At 45.1% G+C, this 21,406-nt stretch overlaps 2 protein-coding genes across 14 annotated transcripts in view; one reads left to right on the top strand and one right to left on the bottom strand.

Moving 5' to 3' along the window:
* Positions 1-10,486, bottom strand: part of TAF15 (TATA-box binding protein associated factor 15) — a 35,539-nt gene extending 25,053 nt beyond the window's left edge. For 8 of the 9 annotated variants that reach the window (XM_036450908.1, XM_036450913.1, XM_045586163.1 and 5 more), the window contains exons 1-2: positions 10,360-10,486; positions 157-196 (exon numbers count right to left, since the gene is read on the bottom strand). In XM_036450908.1, coding sequence (XP_036306801.1) covers positions 157-196; positions 10,360-10,366 — 47 coding nt within the window. In that variant the 5' untranslated portion in view covers positions 10,367-10,486. The remainder of the gene's footprint in view (positions 1-156; positions 197-10,359) is intronic. The other variant, XM_036450912.2, reaches the window with a different exon arrangement.
* Positions 10,487-20,590: 10,104 nt separating this feature from the next.
* The window catches only part of MMP28 (matrix metallopeptidase 28), a 25,777-nt gene continuing 24,961 nt past the window's right edge, over positions 20,591-21,406 (top strand). Inside the window, exon 1 of one of the 5 annotated variants that reach the window (XM_036451194.2) lies at positions 20,591-20,881. In XM_036451194.2, coding sequence (XP_036307087.1) covers positions 20,771-20,881 — 111 coding nt within the window. In that variant the 5' untranslated portion in view covers positions 20,591-20,770. The remainder of the gene's footprint in view (positions 20,882-21,406) is intronic. The other 4 variants (XM_045586161.1, XM_036451192.2, XM_036451193.2 and 1 more) reach the window with 4 other exon arrangements.

Below are 21,406 nucleotides of genomic sequence, written 5' to 3'. Positions count from 1 at the left end.
ACAGCACCTATTTACAAAGGCTGACTCTTTTCCCTTGCCGAGCTAATATTTAACTCTCTTAAGACATTCAAATACCAAATCTCAAGTGGGAAGGCCTAAATTCATCTTTTTTTCAATTCTACTCTTTCATGGTATTAAAATGTATGTATACTTTACCTTTGCTGCTCACCCCCAGACTGACCGTAACTTCCAGAATCTAAAACACATAAAAAGAATTTTAAATCTGATTTTAAATTATGCTTCCCTCAAAGGCTGGCTTTAGACCTTATAGAATAATGTGATAAGAAGCTGTCATATAAAGAAACTATAGAAAGAAAAATGAAGTTAAAGAATTGTGTAAGGAGAAATCTGTACAAGTAGCATTTGCTGTTTATAGTACCTACTAGAGGCCGGGTGCACGAAATTCGTGGTGGTGGGGGGTATCCCTCAGCCCAGTCTGCACCCTCTCCAATCTGGGACCCCTCGAGGGATGTCTGACTGCCTGTTTAGGCCCGATCCAAGTAGGACTGAGCCCAAACGAGCAGTCAGACATCCCTCTCACAATCCAGGACTGCTTGCTCCCAACTGCTCACCTGCCTGCCTTCCTGATTGCCCCTGCTTCTGCCTGCCAGCCAGATCACCACCTAACCCAGGGGTCCTCAAACTTTTTAAAGTGGGGGCCAGATCACGGTCCCTCAGAGAGCTGCAGGGCCGGACTATATGAACTACTAATTCCTACTGTAACACCTCGGCTGCGCTCACTGCCCAAAAAACCTGGCAGGCCAGATCAGACTCCTCTGCGGGCCGCATGTGGCCCGCGGGCTGTAGTTTGAAGACCCCTGCTAACCACTCCCCTGCCAGCCTGTTTGCCCTTAACTGCCCTTCCCTGCAAGGCCTAGTCACCTCCTCTGCTGGCCTAGTCACCCCTAACTGCCCTCCCTTGCAGGTCTGGTCCCTCCCAACCGCCTTCCCCTGCTGGCCTGATCACCCACAACTGCCCTCCCTTGCAGGCCTGGTTCCTCCCAACTACTCTCCCCAATGTGATCATAGATGGATGCCCCCATGTGGACACAAGATGTGGAGGCCATCTTGTGTCCACATGGGGACATCCATCTTTGACCACATGCAGGCAGCCATCTTGTGTTGGGGTGATGTTCAATTTGCATATTACTCTTTTATTAGATAGGGTATCTTTGAAAACAACGACTACACAAACGTGTCCCAATGGTCACAAGGACCAAGTGACCAAATGTGAAATCAGTGAAAAATCCATCCTTTTAACAAAAACTCAAAAGCTCAAACTATATTACCTTTATATACAAAAAGATATCTTAAAACTAACCAGGACCAAAAAGGGGGAAGATACTCTGACAAGATAAATGCCAGGATTACATGTACTTCCATATCCTTCTCAGCCCAACAGCTATACCATTCCCTTGTACTGGATTGCCTTGGCTGTCAGCAGCAACAAAAGCATCTGTGAAGACTTGGTGAAAGCAGCTATTAGTTGTTTAAATATAACTTTACCAAGCTTTCAGGGTGTTAGCCAATTGATAAAGCAACTCAGCAACACGTACTTCGAACTTCCTTTTTGGCAATAAAATCTACCAAGAAAGGCATGAATTGAATAATATATGTTAAAAAATTAAAAATTTTCTCAATACTTAAAAAATGTATGCTTTATCAAAAACCTTTTAATAGGCTCTAGCTTTCAGGCTCCTACTCACAAATAAATGACCTAAGTTTATCGATGATGAATAAGAGCAAAATACTAGATGACTAGAGGCCCAGTGCACAAAATTCGGCCTGCTCCCTCTCCAATCTGGGATCCAATCTTAGGCCCAATCCCTGTGGGCCTAAACTGGCAGTCAGACATCCCTTTTGCAATCCCAGTCTGCTGGCTCCTTTAACTGCTCACTTGCCTGCCTGATCACCCTTAACCACTCTGCATGCTGGCCTACTCACTCCCAACTGCTCTCTCTCCTGGCATGATCACCCCTAATCACCTCTGCCTTGGCCCCACCACCATGGCTTTGTCTGGAAGGGCATCTGGACGGTCTCCTGGTCTAATTATTAGTATGGATAGAAGATACTTTCAAGCAAAAAATGACACTCATAGTCAAAGTACTGACCATTAGACCAACCTTATTAAATTAGAAATACAACCATTTGTTGTTGTACAGTTCTGAAAACCAACCAAAAATCAAATCAGTGACTTTTTCATTCAACTCATATAAAGTTACAACATGAAAACATTATAATAAAAGAATATGCTAATTAGACCAAACATCCTTCCAGATGTCCTTCTGAACAACCTTCCGGACGAAGCCAGGGCTGCAAGGAAAGCCCAAGTCCCTGCCGGCAGCTGGAGGGAAGCCAGTGCCAGCAGCCGAGGGCCTACTCTCTTTTTTTCTTTTAAAAAAATATATTTTATTGATTTTTTACAGAGAGGAAGAGAGTTAGAAATCAATGAGAGAGAAACATCAATCAGCTGCCTACTGGGGATATGCCCGCAACCAAGGTACATGCCCTTGACAGGAATCAAACCCAGGATCCTTCAGTCCACAGGTTGATGCTCTATCCAATGAGCCAAACCAGTTTCAGCGGGAAGGCCTACATCGGACCTCAAATTACTATATTAAGTGGATGACATAAAATTTGGCACTTTCCTAAGTTCTCCAATCAGACTGAAATTATTTTTAAGCCTTAATTAAATGCAATCCTGACACAACTACTCCTATGAATGTGAAAAGCATAAAGCTACCTGAGATAAAAAAGAAAACTCCATCACTGCTCTGTCTGTGGTAATAAATGACTATCAATTTATAGCTAAGCAAGTAAGAAAAACATGAAAAGAATATAGACTCTAGCGGCTCAGTGGTAGAGCATCGGCCTGCGGATTGAATGGTCCCGGGTTCGATTCCGGTCAGGGGCATGTACCTTGGTTGCGGGTGCATCCCCAGTGGGGGTGTGCAGGAGGCAGCTGGTCGATGTTTCTCTCTCATCGATGTTTCTAACTCCCTCTCCCTCTCCCTTCCTTATAGTGAAAAATCAATATATATATTTAAAAAAAGAAAGAAAAAAGAATATAGACTCTAACTGGACCATAACAATTAGATGCATCTATCAAATGAGGGGGAAAAGTTAGCTTTAATCAGATAAGAAACGGAAAAGAATTATTGGGGGCGGGATAAGTGTCATGTGAATAAAATTTAAAATACTTTAGGGATGTATGAAGCTAGGTTAAATTATATCCAAAGGTATGAATGTGGTTTCTCTATGACAAAAGTGGAGTCCAAGATCTCAGTATACATCCCTTTGACACAGGCAAAATTACCGAAGTGCATAACACATAGTTCTTTAGTTCCTGGTTCAAATCTAATACTGAGTCCTTAACTGTAAGCCAGTCACTTCAGTCTTGTGAAATTATGTCTTCAGTTAGCTGACTTTAAAACTGCTGAAGATACAAAAATAAGCATACTGACCAGTAAGTCTGACCCTTAGTATAAATACTTGAGTCTGAGGTAGTACAGATGTTTATATTCATCAGAGAAAATCAGTTTATAATTATTTAGGGCATTTCAAACAACTGCTTATTACAGGTAGACACCTGGGCCTTGTGTCTGGATCCACGAATTATTTATAAGTGCTTTTACTTCCAAGTGTATAGGGCTTGATTCTCTGTTTTTATCTTCTAATTACATTCCATTGCAGTAAGAAAAGGTATTTTCTGTATTTTTCCTGGTATTTATTAGGATTTACTGTTTTGTTGCTTTTCCTCCTTGAAAAATGCTTTACTTGTATAAATATCCCTATGTGCTCGAAAAGAACTGTGTATTTCTGTTAAATGAATTCCCTAAGACTATAAGATGATGCTTATTAGTTCTATCATTCATATTCTTACTAACGTTTGGTCTGCCCAACCTATTAATTACACAGAGAGGCATGTTTAAAAACTCTATTTGACTTTTTTTTTTGCTTTCATATTTTGAAGCTATAATTACGGTTAGGCATATAAAAGTATCAGCTTATATTTCCTGGTGAATTTCCTTTAAACATTCATTACATAAAAACTATCATTTAAAATGTCCACACATTATTCTGCTGGTAACATAATCTCTATACTTTCAAAATTTCTTATATTTTAGGCCTATTTCTGAACAGCACATATTCAGATTTTATTCCAATGAGAAAATCTTTGTCTTTAAATTATTTCTGTATTTTTACTATATTTCTACCCACTAATATTGAACTTTCTACTTACCAGGGTTGGTTGGTTTATTCCTTTTAAACTCCTTCCCTGCCTTCTATTAAATGTTTACGTTTTCCTTTTACTGCTTTATAAGTGATACATTCAATTTGTTGTTTTAATAAGTCACCATTTATAATTTAATTATGTTCAATTTTAACATGTATTCTTGGCAAAGTTCAAAATGATCAACTCCATTAGAATATAAAAATCTTACTAACAGGCCAATCAGCCTTCACCTATTATTTTGCTCCACTTTTCCCCTATCCTTTTCCTGCTGTTTTTTAAATCTTTAAATGTAATCATTTTCATCTTCAATAATTTGCTTTTTGTTTGTTTCCCCTATATTACTTTTTATTCTATTCCTCCATTCCAGATTTAACGTATTTTATTAGTTCTGTAAGCCAAGACATTAAAGTGGCAGTCTTAGTCTTATTTTGGTAAAAATTTCAAGATCAATGGTTATTTTGCCTCTAAATTCCAAGGATTTCAATATTTTCCAGCTTAAACTTTAAGTTCCTCAATCAGTTTCCTATTCCCTCCAGTAGGTTTGTTATTGGTATTTCAATCTGCAGTTTTACATGTGTATCTAGCTATAACTTTTGTTTGAAACCACTACTTAATTTTTAAAAACTCATCAGTTTTGTAAAACTATCAGCCATCTATTAATTCTTCCATTTCCTCCTCAAATTCATATTCAACGTATGACAGGACTCCTCACAATACTTGCCATGTTTCTTAATCTTTCGTTTTTCATCTCTATATCCTTCTAAATTGAATTCTGAGTAAATTGTATCACATCTTCCCCTTCACAATTTCTTCTACAAGGTCTACCGTAATTCAATTTATTCTTTTTTTCCACTTCTAGAAGTTGTACTTGTTCCTTCTTCAAATCTGCATGTGGTTTTTCATAGCATCTTGGACTCAGGGTTGATTCTCCCTTTTAGGTTTTTAATAATTTTAAACATGTAATATTCACTTTCAGATTACCTATTAGGGGTTCTAATCCCATTTGTCACTAACTCTCATTTTGGTGAATTGTTTCCTGGAGTTCTGCAATTTTCTTACTGTGAACTCATCTTTCCTAAGGCGTGTTTTTTCTTTAAGATTAGTCTTGTGATGTAGGGTGTGAAATTTCTTCCAGGAAAGGTTTTTCGTTTGTTTCTACAGTCAAACCTCATTTCTGGAACATCTCCCAGCTCAAACAATTCAGTTCTCAACCAAACTGTTCCCCAAAAAATGTGGAACCAAATTTTCTTTTTTCAACTAGTCAACCCTTTCATACTCATACTTCAGCATGACAAAAAGCTCTCAGATAACAAAGATCATGCTTTTGTTGCTGGGGAAATCATACAACATAAAGAAGTCATCAAGAGTGCTAATGCTGCCCAGTGGTTAAGTATCAATCTATAAACCAGGAGCTCACAATTCATTTCCTACTTAAGGCACATGCCCAGGGTTGAGGGCTCAGTCTCCAGTAGGGGACGTGCAGAAAGCAGACTATCATAATTCTCATTATTGATGTTTCTATCTCCCTTCCTCTCTGAAATCAATAAAAATTTATTTTTAAAAAGTGCTAATGTTACTAAGGGTGTGAAAGAAACAATGGCCACAGGCAACTAAAAAGGTAGAAAAACTAGTACTGTTGCCTTGCATAAAAGAAAAGCAGTTAATCAGCCAGTAACAGCATTTCAGAGGCAGTGATATGTGGAACCACAAAGATGCTGCATGCTAACCTGAGAGACACTCCTAGAATGAGTACTAAAAGTGATTCCTTTAAGGATGGTAGGGAGTGATTTGATAAATTTAAGAAAAAATGTCTGGCCAGTGTGGTTCAGTGGTTGGCATCTACCTATGGACCAGGAGGTCACCATTCAATTCCTAGTCAGGGTGGGTCATAGGCTCCATCCCCAGTGTGGGGCATGTGAGAGGCAGCCAATCAATGATTCTCTCTCACCATTGATGTTTCTATCTCTCCCCCTATCCCTTCCCCTCTGAAATCAATAAGAGTTGCTTGGCCTCTGTGCTCAGTGGTTAGAGCATACCTCGGATGCAGGTTCGCACCCTGCCCCCAAAAGGCACATGCATGTTTCCTCCCCCACCCTTTCTCCCTTCTACTCTGAAAAGCAATGGAAGAAAATCCTCAGATGAGAATTAAAAAATAAAAGTATTTATAAACAGTAAACATGTATAGTATATAAAACCATGTACTGTATATAAGGTTAAAACGGATTCATTTGGGAGTCTGGAACTAATTAATTCAATTTACATTACAGTGGAACCTTGTTTCTCGAACATCTTCCATCTTGAACAATTCACTCATCAGCTGACAACTCTTTCATGCTGATACCTGTACAGTCATGTATCTCTCAGTTGACAAAGAAAGGAGAGAATGTGGAAATATGAGTCAGTGTACCACTGTTGAAATCTCAAAATGTTTTGCTGTGAATATTTTCATGTTTTTTGCTTTTGCTGCTGCTTGTTAATAAACTTTTCATTTTTTTATTTTTTACTAGAGGCCCAGTGCCCGCAATTCATCCACAGAGAGGGTCCCTTGGCCTGGCTGTCAATCAGGGCCGATATGTGGGGCAATTGGCGGGGTAATTGGGCTCCCCCCCACACCAACCTTGGCCAGCCTGGTGCTGCCTGCTCGCTGACCCCCCACCACCACAGCAGGTGGCCTCCCTTTGTGGGGTGACCAGCGGGGGTATCAGAGGGACCCCCATTAGCGCCTGCTATGACCAGCCTGGTGCCTGCAGGCTGGGGGCAGCTCCTGCATTGAACATCTGCCCCCTGGTGGTCAGTGCACATCATAGCATTCCACTGTTTGGTCAATTTGCATATTATGCTTTTATTATATAGGATGTTTTTATTGATTCAGAAAGGAAGGGAGAGGGAGAGAAAAATAGAAACATCAATGATGAGAATCCTTGATCAGCTGCCTCCTGCACACCCCACACTGGGGACCGAGCCCACAACCCAGGCATGTGCTCCCTGACCAGGAATTAAACCATGACCTCCTGCTCAACAACTGAGCCACACCAGTTGGGCAATTTTTCATTATTTTACTATACATTCCTTTCCCTTTTGTTAAATCTTCATTTACATTTCATGTCCTTTTTGTTTTTAAAGTGTTTGTTTATACTTTGAAAGTACAATAGACACGTACTGTATATAAGAAAGGTTAAAACAAAATAATTTTGGCGTCTGGAACTGATTAATTCAATTTGCATTACATATTTCTAAAGAGGAAAAAATGATTTGGTTCTCAAAAACAAATGGCTTCTCCAATTGCCTTCCAGAATGAATTAAGTTTGAGAACTGAGGTTCCACTATACCAGGAGCCCCAAGGTTATTACCAACCCAGAACCAATTTTATCTTGATTTCCTGATTTAAGGTTCTTGGGCCCCATAACTAACCTAAATACACATCCAAATTGTCTTTAGAACAGGTTCCAGTTTACGAATCCTCAGAACTTTTTCACTCAGGTTCCAGGCATTCTTGCTACCTCTTATGCTGGTAGGTACAAGTTTTTTCCAGTTCATTCTTTTACCAAAGGTACAGTCCTTCAAACCACCAAGTCTTATGTAAGGTTCTTAGTTCCCATTACCTAGCTCTAATGGTCTCAAGGCTTCGTCTCCTGTCCTTAGTTTTAGTTACTGAGCAATGGAATTGTTTCCAAATGATGAGATCCATACCCTCCTCTCCGGGGCAACCACAAGTTAGCTGTAGTACCTACTATAATAGTTATTACTTCATGTCTGGTAGCTGGGGCTTCTCCTATCCCCTTTTGTCATTTCCTATGCTTTTGGGTGTTTATAGAGGATTTTCAAGTTGTCTTGGCCTGCCATATTGCCAAAATGAGAACTTGACCTTTAATTTTTATATGTGTAAGTAACTGATATTAGATTTGTAATTTCAACTTGAAAGGTATTAGATAATTCACATTTGTAAACAGTATTTGAATGTCTGAGAGCCTGACAATATTTATAATTTTGACTTACTGGTTACACAAGTGCATATATTTTGTTAGGTTTTAGAAGTTTACACTGTCAGGCATATGGTGTGGTTGAGTCAACTTGATAGATTAAACTTACACGTGTAGTTTGGAATGTTTAAAGGACTTAACTAAACCTAATGCCATTAGTTGTTTATGGGGAGTTCACTATTAAATTTACTAACAATATTCACCAAAGAACAAGTCAAAAGCGTTACTCCTATATTTTACAAAGTCAAAAATATTATTTTATACACATTATAATTATGTGATTGATGCTAAGTAGACTTAAAGATTCTAGCTTGATTGATTTAGACGTGAGCAAATTTAAAATCATTTTCACATGTGAAAACCAATGTTGATGTTAAAAACATTGAAAATACAAAGTGACAAAAATCTGGTGACTTGGTAATTTGAAGATTTAGTACTAACGTTAACCAGTTCACACACTTGAGATGCTGAAAATCTTGGATTTTACAAATGGTAAACCTCTAAAATTTAATTTTCCATAAAAGTTACCTACTCCTATAAAATTAAGTCATCATTTTATTATATACCAACAATTATGTTAAAAGTCAGGCCAGGCCAAGTTTTTAATGAGCACTGTATCCCTTGAAAGCTGGTGAATTTCTCCATGATTGGAGAATATTTTTTTAACCGTGGATGAATAGGTCACATACCCTCCCTGAGGGTATACTTCTATCTACTTCTGGGGAGCTTTACCAGACTTCATCCCACATTACGCACCTGGTAAGACGTACCAATGTCTACTTTAGGGTAAGAAATTATTTCTTGTTTGAGCAAGGATTGCATAGAAACTGAAAGGAGATAGAAGCCCCCTCCCCAAAAAGATAAATATTATGGCTTCCTGACATCAATGTTAATCTAAGGAATGTTTATCATTTTCCTCTCCAACCATTTCGTCTTAGCCTACTGCTTCCTTTTGACCACGTTTCCATCCTCCTGCAACACTGGATTACTTGGGGGAGTGGGTTTTTTGTTTTGAATACCAACGGGTTCTCCCTTACAAAAGGAAAAAAAAAGAAAAAAAGTACAAGACTGTCACCAGTCATTTTCATGCCAACTATTCGACTTTTTTGTTCTGCTTTTGCACCTGAAAGGTGGTATCTTACTCCCACGATGGCTTCTAGCACGTGGATAGCTGGGTCTTTGCAGCCTGTGAGGCACCCAATGACATAGAACCTCGTGTTCTCTTGATTCTAGGACTGCTAAAGCAAGAGAACACCCATGTCCCAGACTTTATATTCTGGGTTAGCAGGACCTAAGTTGGCTGCGCTGTCCTAAAGAGACCAAGGCCTCTCTTTCTCTTCTACACAACATGGGGGGGAGGGGGAGGTAAGTGCTTCGTGGAAGGCGTTCGTTCGTTCTTTCTTTGGTCTATGTTTGCCTGTCGATAATAGGAAAGGCTCCCTTTCAAGTCTTGCAAGAGCCTTTTTTTTTTTTTTTTTTTTAAGAAACTGAACAGGGGAGAAGACAGACCAGGGAGAAAAGGAAGCTGCATGTCTTACAAACACCCTCGACTGGAATTCGACTCGTTACGACAGAGGGAATGACGACAAGGAGTATTTCGTGGAATGCAACGTCCTTCTGAAAGGGCTCCGAGGGCGTCAAGGCCCTCACCTGGTGAGTGGGTGAGTCCGAAGGCCCAGCTCCACTTCGTAACTAGGTAAACTGAGGCACCAGGCAGAGAGACGACTGGCCCGGGGCCTCGCAGAAAGCTCTGAGGCGAAGGCGCGGAGAGCCAGAAGCGCCGGTTCCCTCAGACGGATGCTCTTTCTCCCCCCCGCCCCCCCGCCCCTGCGATGGCAGTAGCCTGCCTCCGCCCCCCAACTCACACACCCGCCCCGGGAACGGCACGCCGCCTCGGGTTCCAAGGACAGAGCCGAAAGACAGCGGGGCCCGCGGCGCTCCCGCCGCGATTTGCAGGCGGGGAGCGTTGGGAACGTGCGTCCCTCCAGTCCAACATGGCGGCGCCGCGTCCGCGCCCCCACCCCCAGCCTCCCTCAGGGCCGGAGAGAGCTTTTCCTCGGGGCCCTTCGGTGGACGGGAAGATGGCCCGACCCTGCCAAACCCCTCTCGCCGCTGCCGCTGCTCGCTGGGAGGATCACCTACCCGACATGACTAACGGCCGCGGCGCCGAGCCCCCACAGCCCGCCGAGAACAAGGAGTACGGAAGCCAGGCGGCACGGCGGCCGGAGCGGTACTGAGGGCAGAGCGGCGGCGTGAGCACGACTGCGGGGCCTCGGCAGCCAATCAGAAGGCGGCGGGCGGGACCATCGCGTCACGGCCGAAGGGGTGATTCTAGCCTCCAAACCCTGAGGACGTCGGAATCCCCAACTGTCCTCCCCCTCCTCGGACCATACCATTATTGAGAGGGAATGGAGGGGAAAGTACCAACGCCGCGATCAGGATGGGGGGGAAGAAAGCTGAACCTGCTCTCTCTTGTCCTAACGACAGTCCTGGTTCCTACTTTATTGGGTCTGATAGAATTGGAGGCTAGGAAGCAAAAGAGGAGAGACCTTGGGAACACAGATTTATTTGGTTAGAAATGGGCTTTCTTCCCCTAAGTTTTCGAATGGTATGCCCCAAGTTGCTAGGCATGGGCTGCAGGCTGCTTAGGCCGCCTGGGGGCGATCGGAGTCTACGAGCTCCGAGACGGAAAATTGGAAAATCGTGACCGGTTCAGGTAATCGCCTCCCAGTAAACGTGTCAAGTAAAAAAAAAAAAAAAAAGACTACAAGGTAATACGGAAACAAACGTGTCAAGTAAAAGAAAAAAAAAAATAGACTACAAGGTAATACGGAAACAAACGTGTATATTAAAACCAAATCACACAGACTTTAAGAAGAAGAAAAAAAAAGGAACAGACTGAATGCTGAGGATGAGGCGGGATGGGGTGCAGAGCTTTAGTCTTCAATGCTATTGTAGTATCAAACTCTAATGGTCAGGCACCTTACATTATCTCATTTAATTCTTGCAGCAGGTTGATGAAATGTTATCTCCATGAAACAGAAGATAGAGCAGAATTCACTTGCTTGAGGCCACACAGCAAGTAAATGGCCAATGGGAAATTTGAATCCTAGTAACCAGATACCGCTGTCTGTCCTGCCTAAAGGAAACTAGAACTCTATTAAAGTGTGAGACAAAACTGTGAACGCCTAGTGAGCATGCAAGGACATTTTCCCCGTGGGCAAGGTGACATCTGAGGCACACCATAGGTGGTGAGCAGAAGTTGACCAAATGGGGGAAAGTGCTTGGGACGACATAGTTGCAAAACAAGTAAGTCAGTATGTTCAGAGTTTGCTCTTGAGGGTAGAATGGTAGGAGATGAGGCCAGAAAAGTAGCTGAGACCTTGTAAAGTACATGAGAGTCTGTGCTTTACTTTGAAAGCAGTGGGAACCCCTCACCCGGGGATTTCCAGAGGGGAGTGCAAGGGATGGAGGAGGGGGAGAGAAAGAGAAAAAAGAAACATAAAGGTGAGAGAGACACATTCATTGCCTCTCACACACTCCTATCAGGGCTGCAACCTGGGTACATGCCCTTGACTGGGAATTGAACCTACGACCCTTTGGTCTGTGGGCCCGATGCTCTAACCACTGAATCAAACCAGCCAGGGTGAGAATTGGGATTTTTTTTTTTTTAAGGATAAGAATATAGAAAGTATTGCTCATCATCAATTCTTTAAGTTTGTACCACCATTCATCAATATATTCATTCATGCATGCATGCATTCTTCAGTCAACTGCCAGCTCATGATGATTGCTAGGTGTTAGTTAGGTCCTGGAAGGCCCTAGCGATAGGAAATAGGAAGCACCGCAGCCCCTGCCCTTCAGGAATTGCAATCTCCTAGCAGGGACAGTATAAACCTGTATAAACCTGTGATTCCAATCAACTACTAAACATGCACCCTAGATGCAAAGGGTGCTCTGAAAACACAAAGGAAGAGCATCTAGGGACCGAAGGGTGGAGGGTGGAAGGGTCGAGGAGGTATTAAGGGAGACTTCCTGCAGGAGATACCTGCCAAACTGAGCTTTGAAGAAAGAGCAGGAATTCACGGGGCGGGGTGGGGGGTATATTAGGAATAGCTTGCTCCACATGCAAAGGGCTGTATTTGCAAAGACTAAGAGAGAGCCAAGTTCTGGGAATTGCAAGTGGATTAGTCTGGCTGTTCTGTAGAGTTGCAGGGGTGGGGAGTGATTATAAATGAAGCGAAAGCAGTAGGCAGAAATCACAGCTTGAAGAGCCTTATGTGCCCTGTGAAGGATTTTGGATATTCAATTTCAAACAATGGGGAACTTCTGAGGAATCTAATCAAACGAGTGACATTTCATTTTCTATATCCATCCTCTCTTTTAATCTTCTGGATGCCCTATGAAATATAGATATTGCTGTTATCCACATTTTGTTGACTCGAACACTGAAGATGGAATTCTTTAGTTCACACAGCCAATTAAGGGCAGAGGCAGAGCTTAAATCTAGGCCTTTGAACCAAGGGCAGTGTTCTTTTTGCAATATCCCTGGTCTCCCAAACTTCAAACGGGGAACTCCTCCTAGGTCTGCACTGCTGTGGGGCTTCTTTCCACGGGTCCTGCTCCACCACACAGGGACTCACAGATTGAATCCTGTGCCCTCCTGCCTTCCAAACTTTTGCCTAGGGATGATTATCTGCAACATAATTCAGCCATTCTTTTTTAAAATATACATTTTTATTGATTTCAGAGACGAAGGGAGAGGGAGAGAGAAATAGAAGCATCAATGATGAGAATCATCGATCAGCTGCCTCCTACAATCACCACCCTCCCCCCGCCCTCCCACCCCGGGATCAAACCTGCGCACAACCGAGCTTGTGCCCTGACAAAGAATCAAACCGTGACCTCCTGGTAGAGCCATGCCAGCCAGGCCACCCAGTCATTCTTCACACAAGATCCTGCTCCCCCTACCATGGCCTTAGTCTGCAAATTTAGGGAAGACAGCAGGTACATTTTCACATCAGCTTTAGGAGAATGTATTGGGGAAGGTCTCAGTCCTGGGCCTGTTGCCACTGGTCTAGCCCTTAAGTCCTCACATGGAGAGCTGACCCTGCAGGCTCCGTTTCAGTTTCAGAGATTCCTTCAGGCAATACCTTCCAACTAGAACCAGTCAATGGATGTCCCATTGGGCAAGAAGGTGGTAGGAAAAAATGAGGAACTAGGGTTACTTCTCCCTACCCTCTCTGCCATGGGCCAGAGGGTGTGGTGTAGGGTCTCAGGCAGCAGCTGTCTTCTCCAGGGCTCCAGTTTCCATCTTTGACTCTAGCCACTGGACTCCAGGAACCTTACTCCTCCCTTCATTCCCCCAGGCCAGTGGTCGGCAAACTCAGACCAAATTTGGCTCAACAGAACCAAATATCAACAGTACAACGATTGAAATTTCTTTTGAGAGCCAAAGTTTTTAAACTTCTAATGCCATTTCTTCAAAATAGACTCGCCCAGGCCGTGGTATTTTGTGGAAGAGCCACACTCAAGGGGCCAAAGAACCGCATGGTGGCTATGGCTGGTAGAGACCTCTAGCTATTGTTTTTAAAAGACACAAACAAATAACGGCACAATGGAGTCACTTTTGCTAAACCTCAGCACCAAACCAAAACTTAATAACAAACCTAATTGTAATTTCAGCCTCTCCCAGGGGTGGAATTTTAAACCAATCAGTCTGGAATTTCCTGACCCACACTAGTGAGGCAGTCTGCCCCATAACCACCCCCCCCCCCCCCCCACCGCCTTCCTCTAGGGCAGCAGTTTTGAAGGTTTTTAACTGGTGTGCCGCAAGAATTTTTTAAACATGCAATACCTGACTATTTAGCGCACTAACCTCTTTTTCCTTAGTTTGTCAAATTAAAAAAAAAAAATGACAACAGCCAACACAACAATAGCCATTTGATGTGAAAGAATCAAATTTTTACCTTTTTGTCAGATCAGAAAAAAATATTTTTTTATGTGCCTCAGAATTTTAGTAATTAGTTTATGTGTGCCATGAGATGAAAAAGGTTGTAAATCGCTGCTCTAAGGTATGGCATCTTTGTCTGAAATAATCCACTCTTAATTCAGTCCTGTCGTCTTTCTTCCTATGAAACCACCCCCCCACCACCACCACCACTATTTTGTATAACTCATCTGAGCACCCTTCTGGTGATTCGTGAATCACTTAATAAAACCAACTAGATCTTCAGATGTACTGTTAAATCTTGTTCTTCAACACTGTTGACAATTTTTGAATTGCCTTCATTCCCTGGTTGGCTTTCCAATCCTTTGACTGTTGCTCCCGCTGCTGTTTCGAGTATATACTGTAGGGGACAGGAGAGGGAGCAGGGAGTGGTAATTCCCTTACCAGAGTGAAAAACAGACCACAGTGATTCTTGCCTCTGGTGTGAAAGCCTGTGGAATTCACCATTGTACCACATAATCCCAGGCTTGCCTACCTGACTAGGGACCAATCTGTTCTTTAGTTGGGTCGCATAGTTCATCGCTGAACCAACCCCTCAGTGCCTGAAACAGGAGGCACCAAAAAGAAGGAGAAGGAAGAAGAGGAGGAGAAGAACCTTGTATTTAACAAATGAATAAATAAATGAGGGGGAAATGTCAGGACTTGTCTCTCTCACTTATCTGTAAAGTCCTCAAGCTCAAAGGCCTTATCTAGGACTTTCCTAGTCTCCCAAGTGCTTGGTGAGTGTTTGCTGAAAAGCTGACAGCCTGTTCTGTGCCAGGTGCCACAGGCAGTAGTACCATCACCACCCTCCAGGAGGTGCCACTCACGGCTCCGCCCGCCTTCTTAGAGAGCAAGCCGCCCGCAGGCTCCACTCTGGCAGGGGAAGGCTCCTTGTAAATGACGGGCTACTCCTCCTCTGGACAGTGGCAGGCACTTCCTGTTTGGGGTGGAAAGGAAGCAGACAATTTCCTGTTAGCAGGTCTTTTGAGCAAAGCAGCAGAGTCTGAGCAGGGCCTGGCCCAGCCTTTGAGGCCAGATGCCTGGCGGATAGATAGCCTTTATGTGGAAGGGAAGTGGGGCACAGTGCCAGGTTGGCCAGGCTTTTATTATGCTCCTAGCAAGTCCCCTGGGTCCTGGTGGAGTAAAAAAACAAACCAGAAGAGGCTGACACCTGCAAACTGTGATGAGGGTTAGGGGCCATGGGACTGGTCTGAGCCAAAGAGCACAGCCTGGTGAGGAGGTGCTCGTGTGGCTGTCCTGGGCAGGTCTGTGCCCGTAGTCCATGTGAGCACGCTCGAATGTGAACCTGTGTAAAGAATATATGTGTGAGCCCTGACCGGTGTGGCTCAGTGGATAGAGCGTCAGCCTTCGGACTCAGGGGTCCCAGGTTTGATTCCGGTCAAGGGCATGTACCTTGGTTGCGGGCACATCCCCAGTGGGGAGTGTGCAGGAGGCAGCTGATCGATGTTACTTTCTCATCAATGTTTCTGACTCTCTATCCGTCTCCCTTCCTCTCTGTAAAAAATCCATAAAATATATATTTTTAAAAAGAATATATGTGTGAGCCCTGACCAGGTGGCTCAGTTGGTTAGAGCACCCTCCTGATACACCAAGGTTGCAGGTTTGATCCCCAGTCAGGGCACATACAAGAATCAACCAACGAATGCATAAGTAAGTAGAACAACAAATCAATGCTTCTCTCTCTCTAAAATCAATAATAATAATAATAATAATAATAATAATAATAAAAGAATATGTGTGCGTGTGTTTGTTTCTAGGCACCCAATACCCAGCACTTGATAGGATTTAACATTTATTAACTGTCTAGCTTGTTCCCCACAGAAAACCGGGGTACTAGAAAAGGCAGGAATTATTGCTCTCCCATTTTAAGATGGCAGAAACTGAGAGAGATTAGTTGACTTGTTTCAACAGTCTGGGGGAGCGGGGAGAATCAAACCCAGTTCTGTCTTGTTCTACATTTCTTGCTTTTTCTAGTCCCATATGAGCATGTGCGTGTGTGTGTGTGTCTGTATGTGTGTGTGTGTGTGAGGGAGGAAGGGAGGAAGGTATACTTGTGAATGTGGATCTAGCACATCCACATACACATGTGCTAGAGAGAGGAATTTCTGTTTCAGAGGCAGAAGTGATTGCTAGAGAATCGGGGCTTTAAGAATTGAATAACAGCAAAAAATGCACAGAGGTTATGGTCAATAATGAATCCAAATTATCACAGCTAAAATGCTCAAAACTCCAGGAAAAGCCTCCTTTCAGCTCTCCCAAGCTAACCTCATGTCCTCGTGATTCCTCTTCATATTCCTATTATTGTAGGTTTGGGAGGTTGACTGTTCTGTTAGTGCCTTTCTCTGGAGCCTAGAATTCCTCCTGATAAAATCTGCTTTGTGTTCTGCACACTTCCTGGGGAGGCAGAAGGGGCAGAGACAAAGCGGATTGTTTCTCATGTTGTGAAGAGAGAAACTGAGGCCCAGAGGGGCCTTGTCCAGACCCGCACATCCTGCCTGATTCAAGAGGTCCTGGTCAGGAAGACGACCCGTTGGCCAGCTGTTGCCTTCTGTCACAGAAGACGGAATGGTCCAGGCAGCTGCCAGCCTGGGCAGGCAACATGCCCAAGCCCTGGCTTGAGTTCCACAGAAGCCTGGTCCACTCTGGGAAAGCTGGGAGGCACTGTGGATCTGAACTAAGCCCAGTGTGGGGAGAAGGAGGGAAACAAGCTCTCTTTGAAGAAGAAGTATGAGAGGACTGCCAGCCTTCCTGGGCCAAGAATCTGCCCAGCCAAGTTAAAGTGAGAAGGAAGGAAAGAGCCAGATTCTTGGAAAACCTAGTACTATCTTCCTCTACAACATTGCTATCCAGTATTTAGCGATTAGGTAGGTCTGCAGTAGGGCTCTAGAGTCTGAATTTTTAATGTGTGCTTTTAGGTGATTCAATGCAGATGATCCAAGAATCCCATTTTATAAATTTAAGGGTGTGAGATCTGGACTTATTCTCCAGTTTTGTACCCTGACTCCATTTCTAGATTTGTGACCTTGGACAAGTGTTATCACTCTGTGCCTCAGTTTCCTCATCTTTAAGACAAGGATGCTTACACTAGTTGCTATAAAGATTCAATGACATGATTTGTGTCAAGCACACTGCACATGCATGGCTCATGTTAATTTCTCAACAAGTATTTACCATTATTATTTGTTCCAATTCCTCATTCCCATCCCCACCCCTCTCCCACCAGAAGAAGACATAATAGTATTGGATTGATACAGGGATTTGTCACCGCAGTACTGTTTGGGATGTGGGTGATCTTTGGGCTGTGCTTTGAGGATTCCTACTCCAAAGCCATTCTCCTCCTGTCACTCTTCTGATACCCTGGCTGTGGACTGAGCTTCTTCCAGTAAACCTATCCTGACTTTCTTCTCTTCCTTTCCTCCTTGATCCTTCTCTCATTTGGCAAGCCATCCCTTCAAAAGTTATTTGGCTCAGCATATGTCCTAGAAGGTAACACCAAACAGCAAGTCAGTTGTGGGGCAGCATAGACCTCCAGATTCCTGAAGAAGACCACAGAATCTGTTACTCTGGGGCTTGTGAGTAAGCTTCAGAGGCAGAAGGGAAACAGAAGCTCTTTTTAAAAAAATATATATTTTTATTGATTTTTTACAGAGAGGAAGGGAGAGAGATAGAGAGCTAGAAATGTCAATGAGAGAGAAACACTGACCAGCTGCCTCTTGCACACCCCTTACCGAATCGAACCTGGGACCTTTCAGTCCGCAGACTGATGCTCTATCCACTGAGCCAAACTGGTTTTGGCGGAACAGAAGCTTTTGCTACCCAGGTTCTAACCATGGAAGCCTGCTGGGAAACAGACATCCTGTGCAAAGGTATGGTTGAAGCCCATGGGGAGTGGTGAGCAAAGGAAGCTCTGTTCTGTACAAATTCCTGCAGGCACTTCCAACTCTGCATGGCATCTCCAAGTGACCAGAAGCAGAAAGGGAATGGGGGAAGTAAGGATGGCATGAAATAATTCAACCAAGGACACAAAAGGAAAGCCGAGGAAGTCGACTTTCAAACACAGTCGGTGTGCTAGTTTTTGAAGGTCAGAGACCAGGTCTCACCTGGGATGCGGAGAAAAGCAGGGTCAGCTATCCGAGCGTCTCCTCCCAGTCACTCGGCCCCCCTGAGACCACTGTTTCCTGCCTCCCACTGTCCGACCAGTGCAGCTGAAATAGAGAACCCCTGGACGTGCTAACGGAAAGGATGGAGACATTCTTCCCGAAGAAAAAACGGGCAAATCTGGGTTTGGCTCCAGCGTGGCCCACAATGTCCTTACCAACTGATACTCCCCAGAACTCCCAGGTCCAAAGCAGATTTGTATCCACCTTATTAGCCAAGGGCACCATATAGCATGTCATACCTGCAACGTTCTGACATCCTCCCCAACAAACACACACACACACACACACACACACACACACACACACACGTACGTACGTACGTACGTCGCCAGATAAGAGTACACCAAGTTAAACTTGAATTTCAGGTTAAATTTTTAATTTAAGTATGTCCCAAATAGTGCATTGGCTCATGCTTATTCTAAAAAAAAAAATTATGCGTCGTTAATCCGATACTCATTTAACTGTATTTTTATTTGCTAAATCTAGCAACCTTACCCAATTTACCTGCAGAATGTGCCTCATCCGGGCTCACCACAGGACTTCGCTGGACACCTGTGGCTTGTTTTGGCTTTAGCTGAGCATCTTCGTTACTGTCTAACCCTCTAAAGCTCTGTGAAGGGAAGGCCCAGGCCTTGTCCTCAACCTCTGGCGCTCCGTTCCAGGAAAGGACTCTCTTTGTTGATGTACACAAGGGCATCTGTGGAGAGGAGATGGGCAAAGAAATCCATTCTCAACTCTACGCCCCAGCGGAGTCCTGGCACGGGGCTGTGCCATTGAAAGGCGCCTTTTCCTCATTGGTCTGCCAGAGGAGCATCTGTTTCTAATTGGTTCGTCCAGGAGGCGTGACCCCTTTTCATTGGTTGGGTGGGAAGTGGGTGGGACCTATTCTAATTACTCCACCCACCAGACCGCCTGTTTCAGAGGAAGGCTGTCTAATCAAAGAGGGGCCCTGGAAAAATTCCTCCACCAGAGTGGCATCTTTTTCTAAATAACAAAACCATTCTATGTACTAATAAACTTTCTGAGGCCCTACGCCTTAGGATAAGAACACTTCATTCCATTTGCTTACCACTTTATGGGTTCCAAATGACTTTTACATCTAGCAACTCATTTAATCCACACAACTCCGAGAGGTGGGTATCACGGTGTCCTTTGCATGTTACAGACTGAGACGAGGAGACAGCAACCTGCTTGCCGTTACGGAGGCAGATGAGGAAAACAGTTTACTTTTGCTCAGCACGAGTTTAGCTACGGCCTCCACGGGAATCATTTCATTCCACCTTTACTACCACGGCGTGGGATCCGTAAAAGCCAGGCGGCACTTTGCACTCATTCTCTCTTTTAACCTTCCTGCAACGCCAGACACTAAATACCATTTGCTCCCATTTTACTGATGAGGAAACTGACGCTCCAAGTTCGTGGTTAAATCAATCCTTTTGCGAAAAGTCCACAGTGCTTTGCAAGCTACCATTTAATAAATGCGTTCTTAATGCCAGCAAGGTGCCAAGCTACTTGCAGGCATTCTTCTCTCATCAAATGTTCCCTACAATGACATGGTTCCGCCTGGTATTATTATCCCTGGTTAGTGATGAGAGAAATGATTCAGAGAAGGCTTACCCAGACCACACAGCGAGCAGGTAGATTGAGGCAGGATTCATACTGCTAGCCAAAAGAAAAAGAAAAAAGCAAAGCCAAGACCGGTTTGGTTCAGTGGATAGAGCATCGGCCTGCAGACTGAAGGGTGTGCAGGAGGCAGCTGATAGATGTTTCTCTCTCATCGACGTTTCTAACTCTCTGTCCCTCTCTCTTCCTCTCTGTTAAAAAAAAATCAATAAAATATATATATAAAAAAAAAATAGAGCAGGAACTCAAATTAAATTCTTCTGACCCGGCCCAAGGCTCCTTCCTTCTCTCTCCAGGTCCTTGCTCCCTGCCAGCCTGGCTGAAACAATCCATGAGCCTCAGATACAAGACTCTTTTACCCCGCCTCCCCAGGGCGATCTGCATCCACTCGAGGGGGCAGGCGGGCGGACGGGCGGGAGACTGGGGTCCGCAGGGCGCAGCAGGCACCGGGCGAGGCGTGCAGCCGGAGGAGGAAACTTCGGAACCCCGCGTTCCAGCAGCGGAGCGGGGTGGGTGTGGCCGGAGCCGGGCTCCCGCCCCTCCTCCCGCCCTTCCTCCCTCGCCTTTTAGGTCTCGGGGCCCGCAACCCACTGAGCAGACACCGCCGGAGCTGCACCTCCTCCGGCTCCGGGCGAAGGGTCCCCGAGGAGCGGCTCAGCCCCGGGCGCCCTCCCCCTGGGTGCCGGGCGGCGCGAACCCGCAGCGTCGGAGGAGCCCGGCGGGCGGCTTCCCCGCGCCCCACCCGCGCCCCGCGGAGATGGCTGCGCGCGCGGGGCTCCTGCTGCGCGCCCTGCCGCTGCTGCTGTGGGGCGGCCTGGGCGCCCGGCCCCCGGGGCGCGCGGGCCGGGAGCTGCGCCGGGAGGCGGAGGTAAGGGGCGTGTGCGGGCCGCGGAGGTCCGCGTGCGGGAGGGGGAGCCGCCAGAACTGCGCATTCGGGCCACCCGCCCGCCCCTCCGCGCTGGCACCCTGCTCTGTCCTCTCCCTGTCCCCGCGCCCTCCGCCCGGGCACACAAAGAGCCCGGGGCAGCATTCTCCCCGGCTTGGGGCGGGGACCACACAGGCACGCGGGTCTGCACGGCTGTTCCCGGACCTGTTCCCGGACGGGGAAGGAGGGAGAGACAGGCAGGAGCGCAGAGAGAGGCAGCCCTCTGCCCCTCGCCACCTAAGCCGGGGAGGCATGGCGTTCATTCATCCGAAACCCGTCAAACACGGCGGAGAGGATACCGCTCACTGGGCGGGGACACCGGCGACAGAACCGGCTTTCCTAAGCGGCTTGTAACAGGGTGAGCGTATTCCACCACCATCCAGAGCTGCTTCTGAGGAGCTCTAAGCCGTGCTCCTGGAAGAGGGGGCAGGAAGGTGGCGATGAGCCTTAAACATTCCCATTTTCAGT

The sequence above is a fragment of the Pipistrellus kuhlii genome, unplaced genomic scaffold (assembly GCF_014108245.1).
Source record: "Pipistrellus kuhlii isolate mPipKuh1 unplaced genomic scaffold, mPipKuh1.p scaffold_m20_p_22, whole genome shotgun sequence".
Lineage (NCBI taxonomy): Eukaryota > Metazoa > Chordata > Mammalia > Chiroptera > Vespertilionidae > Pipistrellus > Pipistrellus kuhlii.
This window is presented reverse-complemented; position numbering and strand designations above follow the sequence as displayed.